The sequence below is a fragment of the Petromyzon marinus genome, chromosome 11, assembly GCF_048934315.1.
Source record: "Petromyzon marinus isolate PM22_M1 ecotype Great Lakes invasive population chromosome 11, UKy_Petmar_22M1.pri1.0, whole genome shotgun sequence".
In the NCBI taxonomy this organism is placed as follows: Eukaryota; Metazoa; Chordata; class Hyperoartia; order Petromyzontiformes; family Petromyzontidae; genus Petromyzon; species Petromyzon marinus.
In genome coordinates, this window is record NC_133677.1 from 15,545,756 (window position 1) to 15,562,776 (window position 17,021).

General features: G+C 48.1%; 1 protein-coding gene across 1 annotated transcript; it reads left to right on the forward strand.

Moving 5' to 3' along the window:
* Positions 1-1,176: 1,176 nt before the first annotated feature.
* Positions 1,177-13,058, forward strand: LOC116941174 (arylamine N-acetyltransferase 2-like). Its single transcript, XM_032951908.2, has 5 exons — positions 1,177-3,395; positions 5,169-5,368; positions 6,198-6,322; positions 8,786-9,071; positions 9,981-13,058. Exons 2-5 carry the CDS (start codon positions 5,198-5,200, stop codon positions 10,359-10,361), a joined length of 963 nt encoding a protein of 320 aa, XP_032807799.1. The 5' UTR covers positions 1,177-3,395; positions 5,169-5,197; the 3' UTR covers positions 10,362-13,058.
* Positions 13,059-17,021: the final 3,963 nt, after the last annotated feature.

Sequence of the window (17,021 nt, forward strand, 5' to 3'; positions counted from 1 at the left end):
TGGTGTTATAACTGGTTGGTGTTGTGTTGGCGTGGTGTTCTCACCGGTTGGTGTTGTGTTGGCGTGGTGTTCTCACTGGTTGGTGTTGTGTTGGCGTGGTGTTCTTACTGCTTGCTGTTGTGTTGGCGTGGTGTTCTCACCGGTTGTGTTGGCGTGGTGTTCTTACCGGTTGGTGTTGTGTTGTCGTGGTGTTCTCACCGGTTGGTGTTGTGTTGTCCTGGTGTTCTCACCGGTTGGTGTTGTGTTGGCGTGGTGTTCTTACTGCTTGCTGTTGTGTTGGCGTGGTGTTCTCACCGGTTGTGTTGGCGTGGTGTTCTCACCGGTTGGTGTTGTGTTGGCGTGGTGTTCTTACTGCTTGCTGTTGTGTTGGCGTGGTGTTCTCACCGGTTGTGTTGGCGTGGTGTTCTTACCGGTTGGTGTTGTGTTGTCGTGGTGTTCTCACCGGTTGGTGTTGTGTTGGCGTGGTGTTCTCACTGTTTCGTGTTGTGTTGGCATGGTGTTCTCACTGGTTGGTGTTGTGTTGGCGTGGTGTTCTTACTGGTTGTGTTGGTGTGGTGTTCTCACCGGTTGGTGTTGTGTTGGCGTGGTGTTCTCACTGTTTCGTGTTGTGTTGGCGTGGTGTTGTGTTAACGTGGTGTTCTTACTGGTTGGTGTTGTGTTGACGTGGTGTTCTTACTGGTTGGTGTTGTGTTGGCGTGGTGTTCTCACCGGTTGGTGTTGTGTTGGCGTGGTGTTCTCACCGGTTGGTGTTGTGTTGGCGTGGTGTTCTCACCGGTTGGTGTTGTGTTGGCGTGGTGTTCTCACTGCTTGGTGTTGTGTTGGTGTGGTGTTGTGTTGTTGTGGTGTTCTCACTAGTTGGTGTTGTTAAGCGTGGTGTTCTTACTGGTTGGTGTTGTGTTGGTGTGGTGTTCTCACCGGTTGGTGTTGTGTTGGCGTGATGTTCTCACCGGTTGGTGTTGTGTTGGCGTGGTGTTCTTACTGGTTGTGTTGGTGTGGTGTTCTCACCGGTTGGTGTTGTGTTGGCGTGGTGTTCTTACTGGTTGTGTTGGTGTGGTGTTCTCACTGGTTGGTGTTGTGTTGGCGTGGTGTTCTCACCGGTTGGTGTTGTGTTGGCCACATGGCAAATTGAAAGTTTATAGCCTAGTATATTATATCCATTATCCCCCCCCCCCCCCCCCCGCAGCCTCGCATTTGTGCGAGATACACGGCCTACCTGGAGGGTTGGTGGGGGAGATGCGTGATGTCAGCAGGCACACTTCGTACCGGTTCCGCATGTGGGTGACATGACAGAGACGTGATGTAATCGCTCACTTGTGTGCAAAATATATCCATTATTGCGCCCCCCCCCCCCCCCCCGAAAAAAATACAAAAGTCTTATTTTTATACATTTTGCATTGTATAGTCTGGAAGCTACCCACATGCCCAGTTTCAAGTTTGTTGCATGTTGGGAAGTATGCCAAACATTTCGAACAGACATATATTTACAAATTTCCCTTTTATATATATAGATAGTATTCTTATTAATTTGAAGCTTTCGTGACTGCAGGAATCCATACTCTTTGGTTCTTTCGGTAAAGTCACGTAGGTATAAAATGAAATAACTTGCAACGTTTTGGGCGCAACACAAGCGTCCGTCACCAGATGGGAAAGCATGGTCTGCTGCTGAGGCAGACTTTTAAAAGGTTTGAAATGGGTGTAGCCCAAGGGTCATAAAGAAGTGGCCGGGGCTAGTGATGTTAATGTGAGAAATTAGCATGTAACTGTAAGATAGGAGAGCGTCCTCCTCAACGAGGGCACGGAAGTGGCTATGTTAATGTGAGAAATTAGCATGATGTTAATGTGAGAAACTAGCATGTAACTGTAGAAAAGGAGGAGGAGCGGCCTCCGCGGCGAGGGAGTGCAACCCAACGGGTGCAATCCAAAGGGCCTGTGAGTATGAGAGTGCAATCCAAAGGACATGTGAGCATGAGAGTGCAATGCAAACGACAAGTGGGCATGACAGATCTAAGAGAGAGGCATAGAGAGAGAGACAGAGTTGGAAATAACAGCTGACATAGGCAGGTAGGATGGAAACATCACAGTCAGTTAAGACTTTACCTGGTTAATCACGTCCTTCCAATGATTGCTCAGTTTGTACCCATTTTCTCGGTTGAAGTTGTGTCTGTGTTTATATATCTGGATGGCTTCATGAACAAATCTCTGAAGGTAGCCCGGTAGGTTTGCAGAGTACCTCCGTCTTGGAAAAAAACTATTTCGTGTGAGCCCACAGCGTTAAAACAATGATCGGCAATGGCAGAGGTATTGGTCCTACCGTGTTTCACATTAACATCACTAGCCCCGGCCACTTCTTTATGACCCTTTGGCTACACCCATTTCAAACCTTTTACAACAGTCTGCCTCAGCAACAGACCATGGCTTTCCCACCTGATGACGGACGCTTGTGTTGCGCCCGAAACGTCGTGATTTTATTTTATACCTACGTGATTTTACCGAAAGAACCAAAGAGTATAGTATTCTTATTGTCCATATGTACTGTGTACATTAATGCATCTTATGAAATGTAATTTCACCCGAAAACGCATTTGCCCCTAGTGGCAGCCTGGTTCTGGTATCAGAAGAATTTGGGTTTCTTAAACGTTGGGTATTTGGATGTTTCAGTCGTAAAAATTTACCCAGCATCCCTGTGATGGTGGAACAGCGTTTGAAAGAGCAACCACGACGCTCTCTACAGCATGGTTTGTTTTCATAGTAGATGCAAATTAAATGTAATGTGAAAAAGTCTTAATGGATAAAATGAGCATGCACGTATAATTATCTTCAAAGGACATGAAGCAGCTGACGTGAATCCAGCCCAACTGGTTTCGCCTGTGCTCGGTACGGAACAGTCGGCTGATGAAAGACTACCATGCTGCTCCTCGGCACAAAACGAGCAGCACTGGCACACAGACAAAAACCACGCCGTGTCTTGTCATGAGGGCAGCCTTTAGCGTATGCTGGATGCGTATATATTTTTTTAACGACGAAACTTCATTGACAGCATGATACGTAATGTGGTCGGTGGCTCAAGGGGCCGGCCCGTGCAGCCACGTGTGTCGCGGTGTACGAGGCGACGCTCTTCGCATGCGGTGCCGCCGCCCTGCCGTGCCGGGCCACCCATTGGGGCCGCTACCCGTGGCACTTCGCGGTGCATGGTTGGGGGCGATAACAATGCGCGTCATTGGCTGTTGATGCTCCTCCCTTGGCTCGTCTCCTGTCCCACTTGACGAGCTCCACTGAGGGCCGTCTCACAGCTGAGTGTGAGCTGGGAGCCACTGTTGGATCAGCGCCGTCTCACGGCTGAGTGTGAGCTGGGAGCCACTGTGGGATCAGCGCTGCGACAGTCGCCGAGGAACCAGGTACGGCGCTCGCTGCATTTTCCTTCGTTAACTCTCACAACGCTTGTCAACACGTAGATCGTGATGTCAGCATTCCCCACTACCTCGCTCATCCTGTTAATCTACACTAAACTTTTTTTTACACGCTTTTATTATTTAATTCGCTGTCTGTTGAATCCTCAAATCTTTTAACTCAATTTTAAGCCACTTCCCAATGCCGTATCGACAGCAAACTTGGTATACTTATGTCATACTGATGACTGCTATATTCTATCATTACAAATTAAAAGTTTATTTTAAGCAATCTTTTTTATATCTTATGTTTCCGCTTGGGTCTTATTGTCCACGGTCAACTGACGTTGGCTGTAATTCACCAAGTTCCCTTACGTTATGGCAAGCTTCGGGGCCACTTTCAGAGCTATCATTTGTGGCCCAGGTCCCTTCTGAACAAAATATGTATAGCTCAGTGGACCTTACTTGGTAAAATAGTCTATCTTCTTTGGTTCTTTCGGTAAAGTCACGTAGAATGAGAATAAAGTAATAAATTGATAAAATAAAATAACACAATAAAATTCTCACGACGTTTCGGCCACAACACAAGTGGCCTTCATCAGGTGAAGGGACGAGACTGTCTGGAGGACAGCGCTGGAGCTCCAGACAGTCTCGTCCCTTCACCTGATGAAGGCCGCTTGTGTTGTGGCCGAAACGTCGTGAGAATTTTATTGTGTTATTTTATTTTATCAATTTATTATTTTATTCTCATTCTACGTGACTTTACCGAAAGAACCAAAGAAGATGAATCCTTGCAGTCACGAAAGCTTTAAATCGAAATAAATAGTCTAGTTAGTTGGCACCGGCCGCCAGAGTTGTCTGGACGGCTTCGTGCTCCAGCTCCTCCAGCCGAGGGCGCTCCCAGCAGCCCAGGGCGGGGTTTGACGCCGGCTCGTGCGGCGACGCTCAGCATGAGGGCTGCTTGGCGAGCGCGTCGCTTGCCGGTCTCCGGACACATTCCCCAAAGACAGAGTGGAGTCTACCTGCCATGGTGTCGCGGATGTCTTTGTGAGTACTTGTGCCGTGAGATTACTTCGTGACAAAGTCGTACAACCAGACCCCGAGACTGCGGCGTCCACGACTCGCTCCCCTACAGCAGCACGGGCACGGGGTTTTTCACTTGTCTCTTAAGATGCGGTCCAGGGCGCAGCGGTGGCGAGATGTCAACTCCCTCACCTGGTATGCAGGAGGTCGAGGATTCGATCCCGACCCTGACGCCTGCTGTATATTTGAAGTTTGCATGATCTCCACGTGGTCACGTGGATTTTTCTCCGGGTCCACCGGTTTTTCCCTCTACATTTCGGATCGACATCACGCGTTTAGAGTATTTGGCTACTTATAAATGTCCACGTGGCGTTGTGGTCGATGGAGTCGAGGGAGACCTTGATGTCGATGTAGGCCACGTGGAGTCGTCTCACGAACTCACGGTGGCGCTCAGACGGAAGCCGTGACAGTGACATCGGCCTTACATTGGACCTGCTCAGATGTTGAGATGACATTTTGATGGCAGCGGTTGCGTGGTGAATAGCCTCCGAGTGTCTCTGATCTTTGGGAGATTTTGAGAACACTGGCATTCCACAGGGGTTGAATTCCCCAAGATTCACATCCTCCCACACAGCCTCGGGAAGCTGCGAGCCACATGGTGAGCGGAGAAGCTGCTGCGTGAATCGGAAGTAACTTCTCCAAAGGTCGCGGGCGACGATGATTTCTTTGCATGCGCATTCATTTCTTGTACGCCGGCAGACGTGCAGCCGCCCTACTGCAGACCGATCATGGATGTGGGCGCTTACCTGGAGCGGATCTGCTTCGTGGGCAGCACAGTCCCTAGCGCGGCCTCGCTCCGCGCCCTCCACCGTGCCCACGTGCTGTCCGTGCCGTTCGAGACACTCAGCATCCACTGTGGGGAGTCCATAACCTTGGACCTGGAGAAGATCTACCACAAGGTGACGACGGCACTGAGACCGACACAGCGCGAGAGTTTCCGGTGATGTGGGTTTCACGCAAAAGTTAGCAATCCGATGGATTTACACTGCAGCATCTGTATGGCTCTCAGTGTGTTTTCAGGAATGTACGTATGTATGTTGAACTTATTTCGCACCATACTGTATATGCAGCCGACCACGTTAATCGGAGGTGTGGGGGAAGGAAAACAAACTAAACAGAAAAAGTGGTTTAAAAAATTTTGTTTTCAATTTAAAGAAATGTGTTTGCAGTAATGTGCTAATTTGAGGACTTAATGATTTGGATTCAAGCAAAATGTAAAAAATGTTCGAGCGGAAAATTATTTGTCAGGAATCGGTGGTTATTCAGATAACATGGGTATTGTTGCTATGATATTACTCGAGCACGACAGTTCCTTGCCCATAATAATGTCGTGCCGTATATAAAACCCCACGAATATTGCAGTGTTCCCTTAGACTGTCATAAAATCCCAAGAATGTTCCTGACCGTGACTACTTCTGCCCACTTTACAGCCTTTTTGAGTTCAAGAATACACAGTAAATCAAAACCTATTCATTAATCTCACAGTAGTGGGGCAACTCGAAATCTACTGTTTATCTACACCGACACTTGCATGCATTTCATCCGCACAACTAGTTTATCTCTATTCTGTATACAAATTACACTGGACACGTTGGTAAATATTGACAAATATCACATTGATCTTATTTGTCATCTAAGGCGTTATAAACCTTAGGCGGATCTTTTGTTGTTGTTGCAACTGACCACTGGCTCACGGGCCGCGTGACAAGGCCGTTGCTTGCCCCACAGATTGTGAAGGAACGACGAGGAGGCTTCTGCTACGAGAACAACGGCCTCTTCTCCTGGCTGCTGCGGCAGTTGGGATTCCAGGTGACCCTGTGTTCAGCTCGTGTGCTGAGCCCCTTCACTCACAGGTAACGCCTACCTTGATGGCTACCTTGACGCGGGTCTCTCTCCCTCTCTCCATGCCATACACAACATGATTGATTCTGCAAACACTGACCCTCTGCCAAGGGAATGCGTAATTTCCACAATTGGACATAGGGCCAGCAATGGACGTACAAGCACTACCGACTGCTCGTTCGATCAGGGAGGCTGCTTCACTGGAAGTTACGATCGTTCAGTGTTCTTCGTCAGATTGGGACCAAGTGTACGTTGCACGCTCACTACAACTACAGTTTGCCTCATATTGGTTGTATGATACTGTTTGTGTAATACTGGATGTATCATTCTGATTATGTGATGCTGGTTGTATAATACTGGTGTTATGCTGGTTGTGTGATGCTGGTTGTGTGATGCTGGTTTTATGATGCTGGTTGTGTAATGCTGGTTGTATGATGCTGGTTGTGTGATGCTGGTTGTGTGATACTGGTTGTGTGATGCTGGTTGTGTGATGCTGGTTGTGTGATGCTGGTTGTGTGATGCTGGTTGTGTGATGCTGGTTGTGTGATGCTGGTTGTGTGATGCTGGTTGTGTGATGCTGGTTGTGTGATGCTGGTTGTATAATACTGGTTGTATAATACTGGTGTGATGCTGGTTGTGTGATGCTGGTTGTATAAAACTGGTGTGATGCTGGTTGTGTGATGCTGGTTGTATAATACTGGTGTAATGCTGGTTGTGTGATGCTGGTTGTGTGATGCTGGTGTGATGCTGGTTGTGTGATGCTGGTTGTATAATACTGGTTGTGTAATACTGGTGTGATGCTGGTTGTGTGATGCTGGTTGTGTGATGCTGGTTGTGTGATGTGGTTGTGTGATGCTGGTTGTATAATACTGGTTGTATAATACTGGTGTGATGCTGGTTGTGTGATGCTGGTTGTGTGATGCTGGCTGTGTGATGCTGGTTGTGTGATGCTGGCTGTGTGATGCTGGTTGTGTGATGCTGGTTGTGTGATGCTGGTTGTGTGATGCTGGTTGTGTGATGCTAGTTGTGTGATGCTGGTTGTGTGATGCTGGTTATATGATGCTGGTTGTGTGATGCTGGTTGTGTGATGCTGGTTGTGTGATGCTGGTGTGATACTGGTTGTGTGATGCTGGTGTGATGCTGGTTGTGTAATGCTGGTTGTGACTACCAGCGAGTCGTCTGTAGCCGAATCTTAAACGTGAGATCGCTCTCCAACTCTGGTGGTGGTACTGCTGCTGCTGAGGCAGTAATTCGATGGCACGTTGTGCAGGTGACAACTTCATGTATGGCTATGCCGGGTGGAGGAGGGTTTACGACACACATTTTACTTCTGCGGTGATCCAACCCAAAAATAAATTATGAACCACGACATGGGTGGCGACTTTGCTACATGTTACCTCACTGCTTGGGTTATAATTTGAGGTGGCAAGCCTCGTGACGTTATTAAGTCAATCGGCGGTTTGGGCCCCACATTGCTCATTGTTGCCCTGCACGCCTCCCGTTCTAAACATCGACGTGACGTGCAGAGGGAGCAGTGGTGCAGGGGTGAGCGCACTATGAACCCTGCCACCCGAGTTCAACTCCTGGCCATGGTTAACATCAGTGGCGAGTGATACTCAACTGATCCTGGGTGCCTCACTTGAAAAAATCCTGCACTGACCAGCGTGGGGACGTATGCTCGGCGTGGAGATCTTCATCCAGCAGTGGATTGACAAAGGGCTACACGTTGTGGTTGTTATGCTGTAGCTTTGCTCTGGGATAACGCCTCTCTTACAACTCTGAGAATCTCAGAGCAGTCCAAGCATGATGTCCTTTGTGCCAACAGACGCAGTCATTTCCTTTTGTTTGAATGAAATGCCTCGCCTATTGCGCTAAACTGTTTAATGTACCATACGTAGCCAACCGTGCTAATCCTAGGTGTGGGGGAAGTACAACAAACCCCTCGCCTGGTACACAGGAGATCGTGGGTTCGATCCTAATCCTGACGCCTGTATATTTGGAGTCTGCATCTCTTACTCTCTCGCCTTGATTGCGTGGATTTTTCTCCGGGTCCTCCAGTTTTTCTCTCTACATTTAGAAACATGCGTTTAGTGGATTGGACTGCGACTATAAATTTCCACGTGATAAGCCACTTTGTTAGTGGCCAGGTCGCTTCTGAATAAGAGCTAAATAGCTGAATGGGCTTTATCTGGTAAAATAAAAAATAGTTTAGCTTTAGTTTTAAAACAAAAAGCAGTTATAAAGAAATTAGTGTACGATGGTTAATCAGAGCAAAATGAATTAAAATCAAATTAAGTTGATGTTATTAATGATAGTGTAATGTTAACATCAAGTCCTGATGGTGGGAGACTGCGAGAGCCCTGGCGGGGGGCGGAACGTCGCGTCAGTAGCAAGGTGAAGGGGCAGTAGCGGTGGAAGTATTCACGGCCGTGGCCACGACAGTGTCCAGATCCTGAATGTGGCCTCACGTGCAGGTACGGGCCTCCTTTTCAACATCTCATGATCCTCGTGACACTGGGTGCAACGGACGGCCAGAAATGTCCATCGGCGCTTCCTTCAGGGGAGCGACAGCTCGAGAGGTTCGTGGTGGATGTTGGCTTTGGGAACGGCATGCGGGAGCCTTTGGAGATGGAGAGTGGACGGGAGAGCGTGCAGGAGTCTGGGACGTACCGGCTGCGCAACGACTGCCCTGCCGGCTGGTGGAGCCTGGAGGAGGCCTCGGTGGAGGAGGCCGGCGGTGATGGGATCCAATTGAAAGATGTACGCTCGCTGCACATCAACACAGTGACTCGCGCCTGCAATATTCCCAGCACATCTATACAATGACTCCACTGACCATCGCAATCCCTCAAGGTGCTGTGCTGCCACAGCTACCGTACTCCAGCACACGAACTGATCTCATCGCGCTCCCCCTCCTTCGGTTGCCATTCCGTCGCCAGCGTAATACCCCAGGTATTGTTCCCTGTAGCGGCGTGTCCCATTCAGGAGTTAGCATTCGGGTAGTGACGTATCGCTCTGCTTTGTCCATATCCCGCACCTCCGATTAGCACGGTTAGCTACGTACGGTGTGAAAGAAGTTCAACGTACATACATCTCAGCGAGTTATTGTACAACACGGTTCCTGGATTTGTAAGTGTGTGTCGTATTTTCTGGTAATTGTGGTGCTGGTAGTCAAAAAAGATTTATTTTTTCAACAGCTGGCCATTTTAGTTTTATCATGTGTAATGGGTTTTTTTTACTGTTTTGTCATTGATATATCACATTTCTCTTTTTCAATAACTCTTCCAAATGCATGATTGGCCTCCTCTCCCCAATTTAATTTAACAGCTGAGTTGTATTTTTGTACCGACCACCTCTTTACAATGATAATGAAATGGTGTGTTCGGGATCGTAACCAAGCAGAATTCGCAAACCTGTGCATGCGATCGGAACTCGGCTCTTAACTCGCTGATGGCACCAATGCCATGAGGCAGAAATCCATCTCCGGGTGAGCGACCGGCTGTGCAATCGCCGACTCGACGTGGATCCAGCCGCAGAGGGCAACATGCAGCTGACACGCACGACAAAGGCAGAATTTCAAGACGGCGCAGTCGATCAATGTTCAGAGTGTAGATGCTTACATGGTTTCTCTTGTTTAAAGATAACCCTCGTTGTGTTTGTTAATTGCAGGTAGAACTACAGCCACCTCGTGTGGAGGAAGACGAACGTTGGACGGTGCTTTACAAGTTCACAACAACCGCACGTGGATTTCTGGAATTCTCAGATATGTGCCAGTACAACCAGACGTCACCGAGCTCCATGCCTGCGTCTAAATCTCTGTGCACCCTTCACACGCCTCAAGGTCGGGTCACCTACATGGGCCAACGTCTCACCAGCACCACCGTCAAGCCGGCGCGGGACCATCGAGTCTGCAGGAAGAGCAAAGCCGTCCGTGAGCTTTCCGATGAAGAGATCCCCATCGTGTTGAGGGACGTCTTTGGAGTCGTTCTCAAAAATACATTGGTGCCAAAAGATCGTGCCATTGTACCTGAAGAGTGCGATCAGTTTTAATGTTTTAGAATTGTAACACGGGAAGGCCAACGTGCACCTGGTGTTACTGTGCATCATTCATGCATGCACGCGCGCACGCGCGCAAACACACAAAGACACTATAAGTGAGCACCCACCAAGGCATCCATAAGCACACGTTCTATGGAGCATGGCGAGACCAGCATGGTCTATATACGGAGTGGTGGGGCTGGTTGTTGGGGTGCCACGGTAGCGCGATGTTAACTATCTCGCCTGGTATGCAGGAGGTGGTCGGTTCGATCCCCACCCTGATGCCTGCTGTGTATTTGAAGTTTGCATGTTCTCCCCGTGGTCACGTGGATTTTTCTCAGGATCCTCCGGTTTTAAAGATGCATTTAGAGTCATTTGCTGGTATAAATTTCCACACATAAGCCATTTAATTGAGCTATCGGTTGTGGCCAGATCGCTTCTGAAAAGAGCTATATAGCTGAGTGGGCCTTACCTGGTAAAAGTTTAGTTTAACTTATAATATAAGTCCTATGAGGATACGTTCCCAACCTTCGTAAATTACCATCTCATACTATAAACACTTATTAAACTACAGTGCATATTGTAAAAAAAGACAATTTATATTTAAAATTGTAAAAATAGCACGGCGTGTGCTAGGGGCACGGGGTGGGCTGCGGGGCCGGCTGCAGCGCACGTGGAGTTTAGGTGCAAGCGGTGAGAACGCCGGGAGACGGTGGGGCCCACCGTTCAGTCTCCAGCACCAGCGAGGGGGTTCACTCAGCTCGTCACCACCCCATCTGCTGTTAACACAACAGGCAGTGGTACTGTCAGCATGGGGATCCACAGTGGGATTCACGCGGGGAGGAACCAACGTGGAGTGATTCCGTCATTCGTCTTCCTAATTTGGCGAACACGCAACACTCATGCACACGTGGCTGTCAGATCTACGGTAGGCTGATGAATTTGCTCCAGTCACGGGCAGTGATTTGTCGATGCAATGACAGTGGTTCAGTGACAACATCGGCTTCCCGAGAGGCAACCCCTCTTCGGAAATAAATCATCACTCACCGACTCATCGTTGGTTCGAATAGCGTGCTCGGCTCTCAGTGACGAGGATCTATCACAGAGGGACAGAAGCTGACATAGGGGGAACAAATCGGATTTGAAGGTGGGGAACATTCACAATCGGATTGGTCGTCAGGGAAAACTGTCTGGAAATGAGGGGGTCGGTTGGAAGAACGTTACAGGGGGAAATTACTGGGATTGGTGGAGATTCCTGGAGAATTAGGCAAAGGATGGGGAAGATGATGCATGGGGGGACAGAAGGGGGTTTGTTGCACCTGGACGGAGCGATTCCCTGTTGTGTGACACGCTGCGGTGTGGAAGACGGAATGAAGACGAAGTTCAACACTCGCCCGGCCGGAGCTCCCTTCCTCGCGTAGCTCGGGCTGTTCTGTACCGCTGTCGTGCTTTGCTGCAATTCTACTTAAAATAAAGATCACTTCAACCTCGCCCAGCTGCAGCTCTCTCAGCAAGAGCCTTTTAACCATTGCAACCTCGCAATCCTGAATGCTCACGATGCATGTGCTGCCAGTTCCAGCGCAAGGCGTCGTGAAATGGAGCAGCGCTATGGACTGGACCAGGAGCGGTCGTCATTCTGTGTCTCTGGAGCCGCGTGCGGCTCTTTAAGGAACTGCTTGGTGACGTCGTGTCTGAAGGAGGACCACCACCGTCTCGTATTCACCACGAGCATTGTGGTTCTTGAAATGTTGCGCTTGCTATCGAAGTCTAAAAATATATATGCCTTGTTAGTGTGGTTTGCTGACCCCTTGGACGAGAAGCGCCACGTTGTGTACACTCCTAGCTCGCACGAATGGAGGTTTGCTTCGGGAGGAGAGCGAATCCGTCCGAGAGGGGAAGTCCAAGCACATGAAGCGATTAAATTAGCACAATGAGGTGGCTGTTGCTTGGGGAGGCCTTCATCCAGCAGTAGATTGACCCTGGCTGATGATGATAAGGTCCACTGTAAGCATATACATTTTGCCCAAACAGTTGAATATTATTGCTTATTTGTACGTTGAAGAGGTCGTTTTCTGACCAGAGTTGGTGATAAAACAAAGGCAGCGATGTTCAAGGTGTAGAGGTGATAGCTACTCACTGTTCAGTAACCTGCATTGTCACTAGGTATCAAAGGGGCAGTGCAGCGTTACCTCTCTGTGTGAATAACGGTTGGGGTTAGACGAGGTGAAGTGGACCGTAGTCACAGTTTGGTAAGAACCAATCAGACAGTTCCACGTGGGAGTGTGGGATTGGTTAGACCTGGCCACAAACGGGTATAAGAAGGGTGAGCGCGGAGATCGCGTGGAGTTCTCTCCCCACACGAAGACCGAAGCCTGGGCTGAAGATAGCCAGGACCCTGGACCCAGCCTTCCAGCCCTTCTGAGGGCTAAGGCTCGGCGTATCCAGTGGTCAAGACCCACCGGGCCAGCGGTGGGTCAGATAGCCTCCCCTAGGTCCCAGCCAGAGGACTCTAGGATAGCGGTAGACTCCAGAGTAAGTCCGGCCAAGACAGGAGGCTGTACCTCCTTCGGTTAGCAAAGAGACCTGTGTGTAGGTCCCGCTAAGTCCGGAGGCTGTACCTTCTTAGGGTGTCGGGTGAGGGGACCATATACCCATTTGTGTGTTAGGGACCATGTCAGAGGAGAAAGACAATAAACAGTGTGCCTCATACGAAGTTTATTCGTCATTATACAACACTACAAAGGTACTCGTGCAGTGGGAGCGTGGTGCCGTGATGGCACCATGCTCCCACCGTGGGTGCTGATTGTTTCAGATGGACAGCGATATACCTCAATATACAGAGTTTCAGTTTAACGAAGCATTCATTACCATCATATTAATTGTAAAAACAATGATAATTAAATTAACAAATACACTGAAATTAATCAATAAAACTGCCCGTCTACAGTACGATCTAAATAATAAAGTATGAGTCCAGAGGACGCCTTTTAAGACAAGAAAGCTGTCTGGTGTGGACCGATCCGTTTCAAAGACGATGCATCGCAGGTGACCACGGCATGTGTTTGCATGCTAACCACAAGTACTGTGTGCATGTTCACCACCACGTGTGGTCAATGCAGACATGATTCCTTGCAAAAGGTTTCTGTTTGGTATTTTAACATCATAACACATATTCTTGGTTCTTTCGGAAGAACCAAGAATATGAATCCCTGCAGTCACGAAAGCTTTAAATCAAAATCTTAACACTTGTTTTTTTTGCCAGAAAACGTAAAACCTATTATATTTTATTTGGTTTCTTGTTTACTTTCGTCTCGGGCAATGAGGACACAACAACGCACGACGCGACGGAGCCATGCCGTTTGGTTGGCAATGCAACCTGACGACTGCATCGGAGACAACACTTGCGAGTGTGGAGTATCTCACAGTAATATACACTGTTTATTAGATTGGTCGGGTTTCTTTATTCTATACCGTATAACATATATTGTTTTCAATATAGATTGTCTTTGTTTACTATTTTAATTGTAAGTTAGGAAGTTGAGGTGGTTCGGGCACCTGGTGAGGATGCCCCCCGGTAGACTCCCCCTGGAACTCGACCGGGCAGCGGCCACGGCAGCGGCAGCGGCCACGGCAGCGCCGCGTCCCTCCGGGCGAAGACCCCGGGGGGGGGGGGGGGGCGGTGGGACGATGTCGCTCGGCTGGCCTGGGAATGCCCGGGAATTCCCCTGGAAGAGCTAGAGTCTGTGTATAGTGTAGTAGTGTATAATTCTAGATTTGAAGCTTTCGTGACTGCAAGGATCCATACTCTTTGGTTTTATTCGGTAAAGTCACGGAGGTAAAAAATAAAACGTTTCGGCCACAACACAAGTGGCCTTCATCAGGTGAAGGAACCGGACTGTCCAGAGGACAGCGTTGGAGTGGACACAGCCAAGCCCAGGTCGCGTCCTTTCAGCTGTGTGGGAGGAAACAGCGCCTTGACAAAGGAATTAGCATAAAAATGAGCATGATGTACGTAGGGGGGACATGTTGGACCGGCGAGGGGGGAGGTGTTTACATAATGTTGGTGTGAAGGGAAAATACGCAGCTATGAAAGCTTGGGATACCACTACTTGAAAAAATATACTGTACCATTGAAAATTAGTTTAATGTTTGGTTTGATTTAGAACATCTTTCCAGTGATTGCTTAATTTGAAACCATCCTCTCGGTTAAAATTGTGTCTGTGTTTGTAAATCTGAATTGCCTCGTGGACAAATATCTGATAAAAACCGGTAGGTTTGCAGAGAACCTTGGTATCGGAGAAAACTATGTCGTGATCACCCACAGCGTTGTAACAGTGATCAGCTATGGCAGAATTCGTTCTGCCGTGTTTCAAATCCGATTTGTGCTCGCGAATTCAGTCAGAGAGATGTTGTTTCGTCTCCCCGATATAGCAGTCACCACAGGTGCAGCTCAATTTGTTAACCCCGGGGTACTGTAAGTCAGGAATGACATCCTTTATGGATGGGATCAGGTCACGGATTTTGTGTACTGTATTGAACCGGACCAGGATCTTGTGTTTGTTTAGAATTTTGGAGATCTTTTTAGTAACGCCTGCTATATATGGTAGTGTGATGGTTTTGATCGGAGTATCAAGTGGTTGTTTCTGCATGGAGGGAGAAACAGCTTTGCGGATGGTACGGTCAGAGTATCCGTTCCTCTTGAGGGCCAGATGTACATGTTTTAATTCACTGGCCAGGTGGTGTTGGTCCGAAATGCAATGAGCCCTGTGGTATAGCGTTTTGATGAGATAATTCTTTTGAGTTGGGTGGTGGTGGGAATCAGGTTTCAAGTAGGAATCCGTGTGGGTGGGTTTCCTGTAGACAGAATGTCCCAATGAGCCATCAGGTCTCCTCTCAAACAGAACATCCAAGAATGGCAGCTTGCCATCTTTCTCCACTTCCATGGTGAATTTGATGGCGGGGTGTCTGGAATTGATGTGGTCTAGGAAAAGGTTCAAAGCTGGGAGGCCATGTGGCCAAATGACGAAAGTGTCGTCTACATATCTCTTCCACAGGGAAGGTCTGAGGGTGGAAGTCTGGATGGCGTCTGATTCAAATTTCTCCATGAAAACATTAGCTATCACTGGTGACAAGGGGGTACCCTCATTTTGTTTGTAGAAGGTGCCATTCCAAGTAAAGTAGGTATTGGTGAGGCAGTGCCTAACCAGCACAGGTGTATCGGGGTCTAGTCCATGTTGGACCAAATTTTCAATTATTTCAATGGTATCAGGTACTGGGACCTTGGTGAACAGAGAGACCACATCGAAGCTGACAAGGATATCGTCAGGGGACAGTACAACGTCTTTGACCATAGAGACCAATTGGGCTGAGTTAAGCACTGCTGAGGTGGTCTTGCCAGTGAAAGGCAGCAAGGTATTTGACAGAAAACGGGCTAGCCTGTAGGTAGGGGAGTTGATTGTGGATACGATGGGTCGTAGTGGGGTGCCTTCATGAATCTTGGGAAGACCATATAATCTAGGGGGTCTTGCAGCAGAAGGTTTTAGGGAGGGACGTTTAGTTGGTTCGATTAGGGAGGTCGAACTTGTGATGATCTTGTTGGTTTTATCGTTAGGCTATTAGTAGGGTCATTTTTTTTGAGTAACTTTCATCGTTGAGCAGGTTCTGGATTTTGTTGTTGTATGAATCTTTATCCATAATTACAGTAGCGTTGCCATTGTCGGCTGAGAGGATGACTATCATTTCTGTTTTTTTAAATTCGCAAGTTCAGAGCGTTCATTTTTTCTGATATTGCTAATGGGTTTCTTAGCATTCTTAAGAATAGTGGCATTTCAGCTCTCGCAACGTCTGCTTGGATGTGTCCTACGCCTTTGAGGGCTACATCGACCTGAGAGATGATATCATCTACTGGTATATGTTTTGGGGTGACAGCAAAATTTAGCCCTCTAGCCAGTACTGTTTTCAGATTGTCCGAAATCGGGATGCTACTCTGATTAATGACGATTTTGTTAACGTCTAGTTCTACATATAACAAGTGGAGAAGTGGAGAAAGATGGCAAGCTGCCATTCTTGGATGTTCTGTTTGAGAGGAGACCTGATGGCTCATTGGGACATTCTGTCTACAGGAAACCCACCCACACGGATTCCTACTTGAAACCTAATTCCCACCACCACCCAACTCAAAAGAATTCTCTCATCAAAACGTTATACCACAGGGCTCATTGCATTTTGGACCAACACCACCTAGCCAGTGAATTAAAACATGTGCATCTGGCGCTCAAGAGGAACGGATACTCTGACCATACCATCCGCCAAGCTGTTTCTCCCTCCATACAGAAACAACCACTTGATACTCCGATCAAAACCATCACACTACCATATATAGCAGGCGTTACTAAAAAGATCTCCAAAATTCTAAACAAAAACAAGATCCTGGTCCGGTTCAATACAGTACACAAAATCCGTGACCTGATCCCATCCGTAAAAGATGTCATTCCTGACTTACAGTACCCCGGGGTTTACAAATTGAGCTGCACCTGTGGTGACTGCTATATCGGGGAGATGAAACGACGTATCTCTGACCGAATTCGCGAGCACAAATCGGATTTGAAACATGGCAGAACGAATTCTTCTGCCGTAGCTGATCACTGTTACAACACTGTGGGTGATCACGAT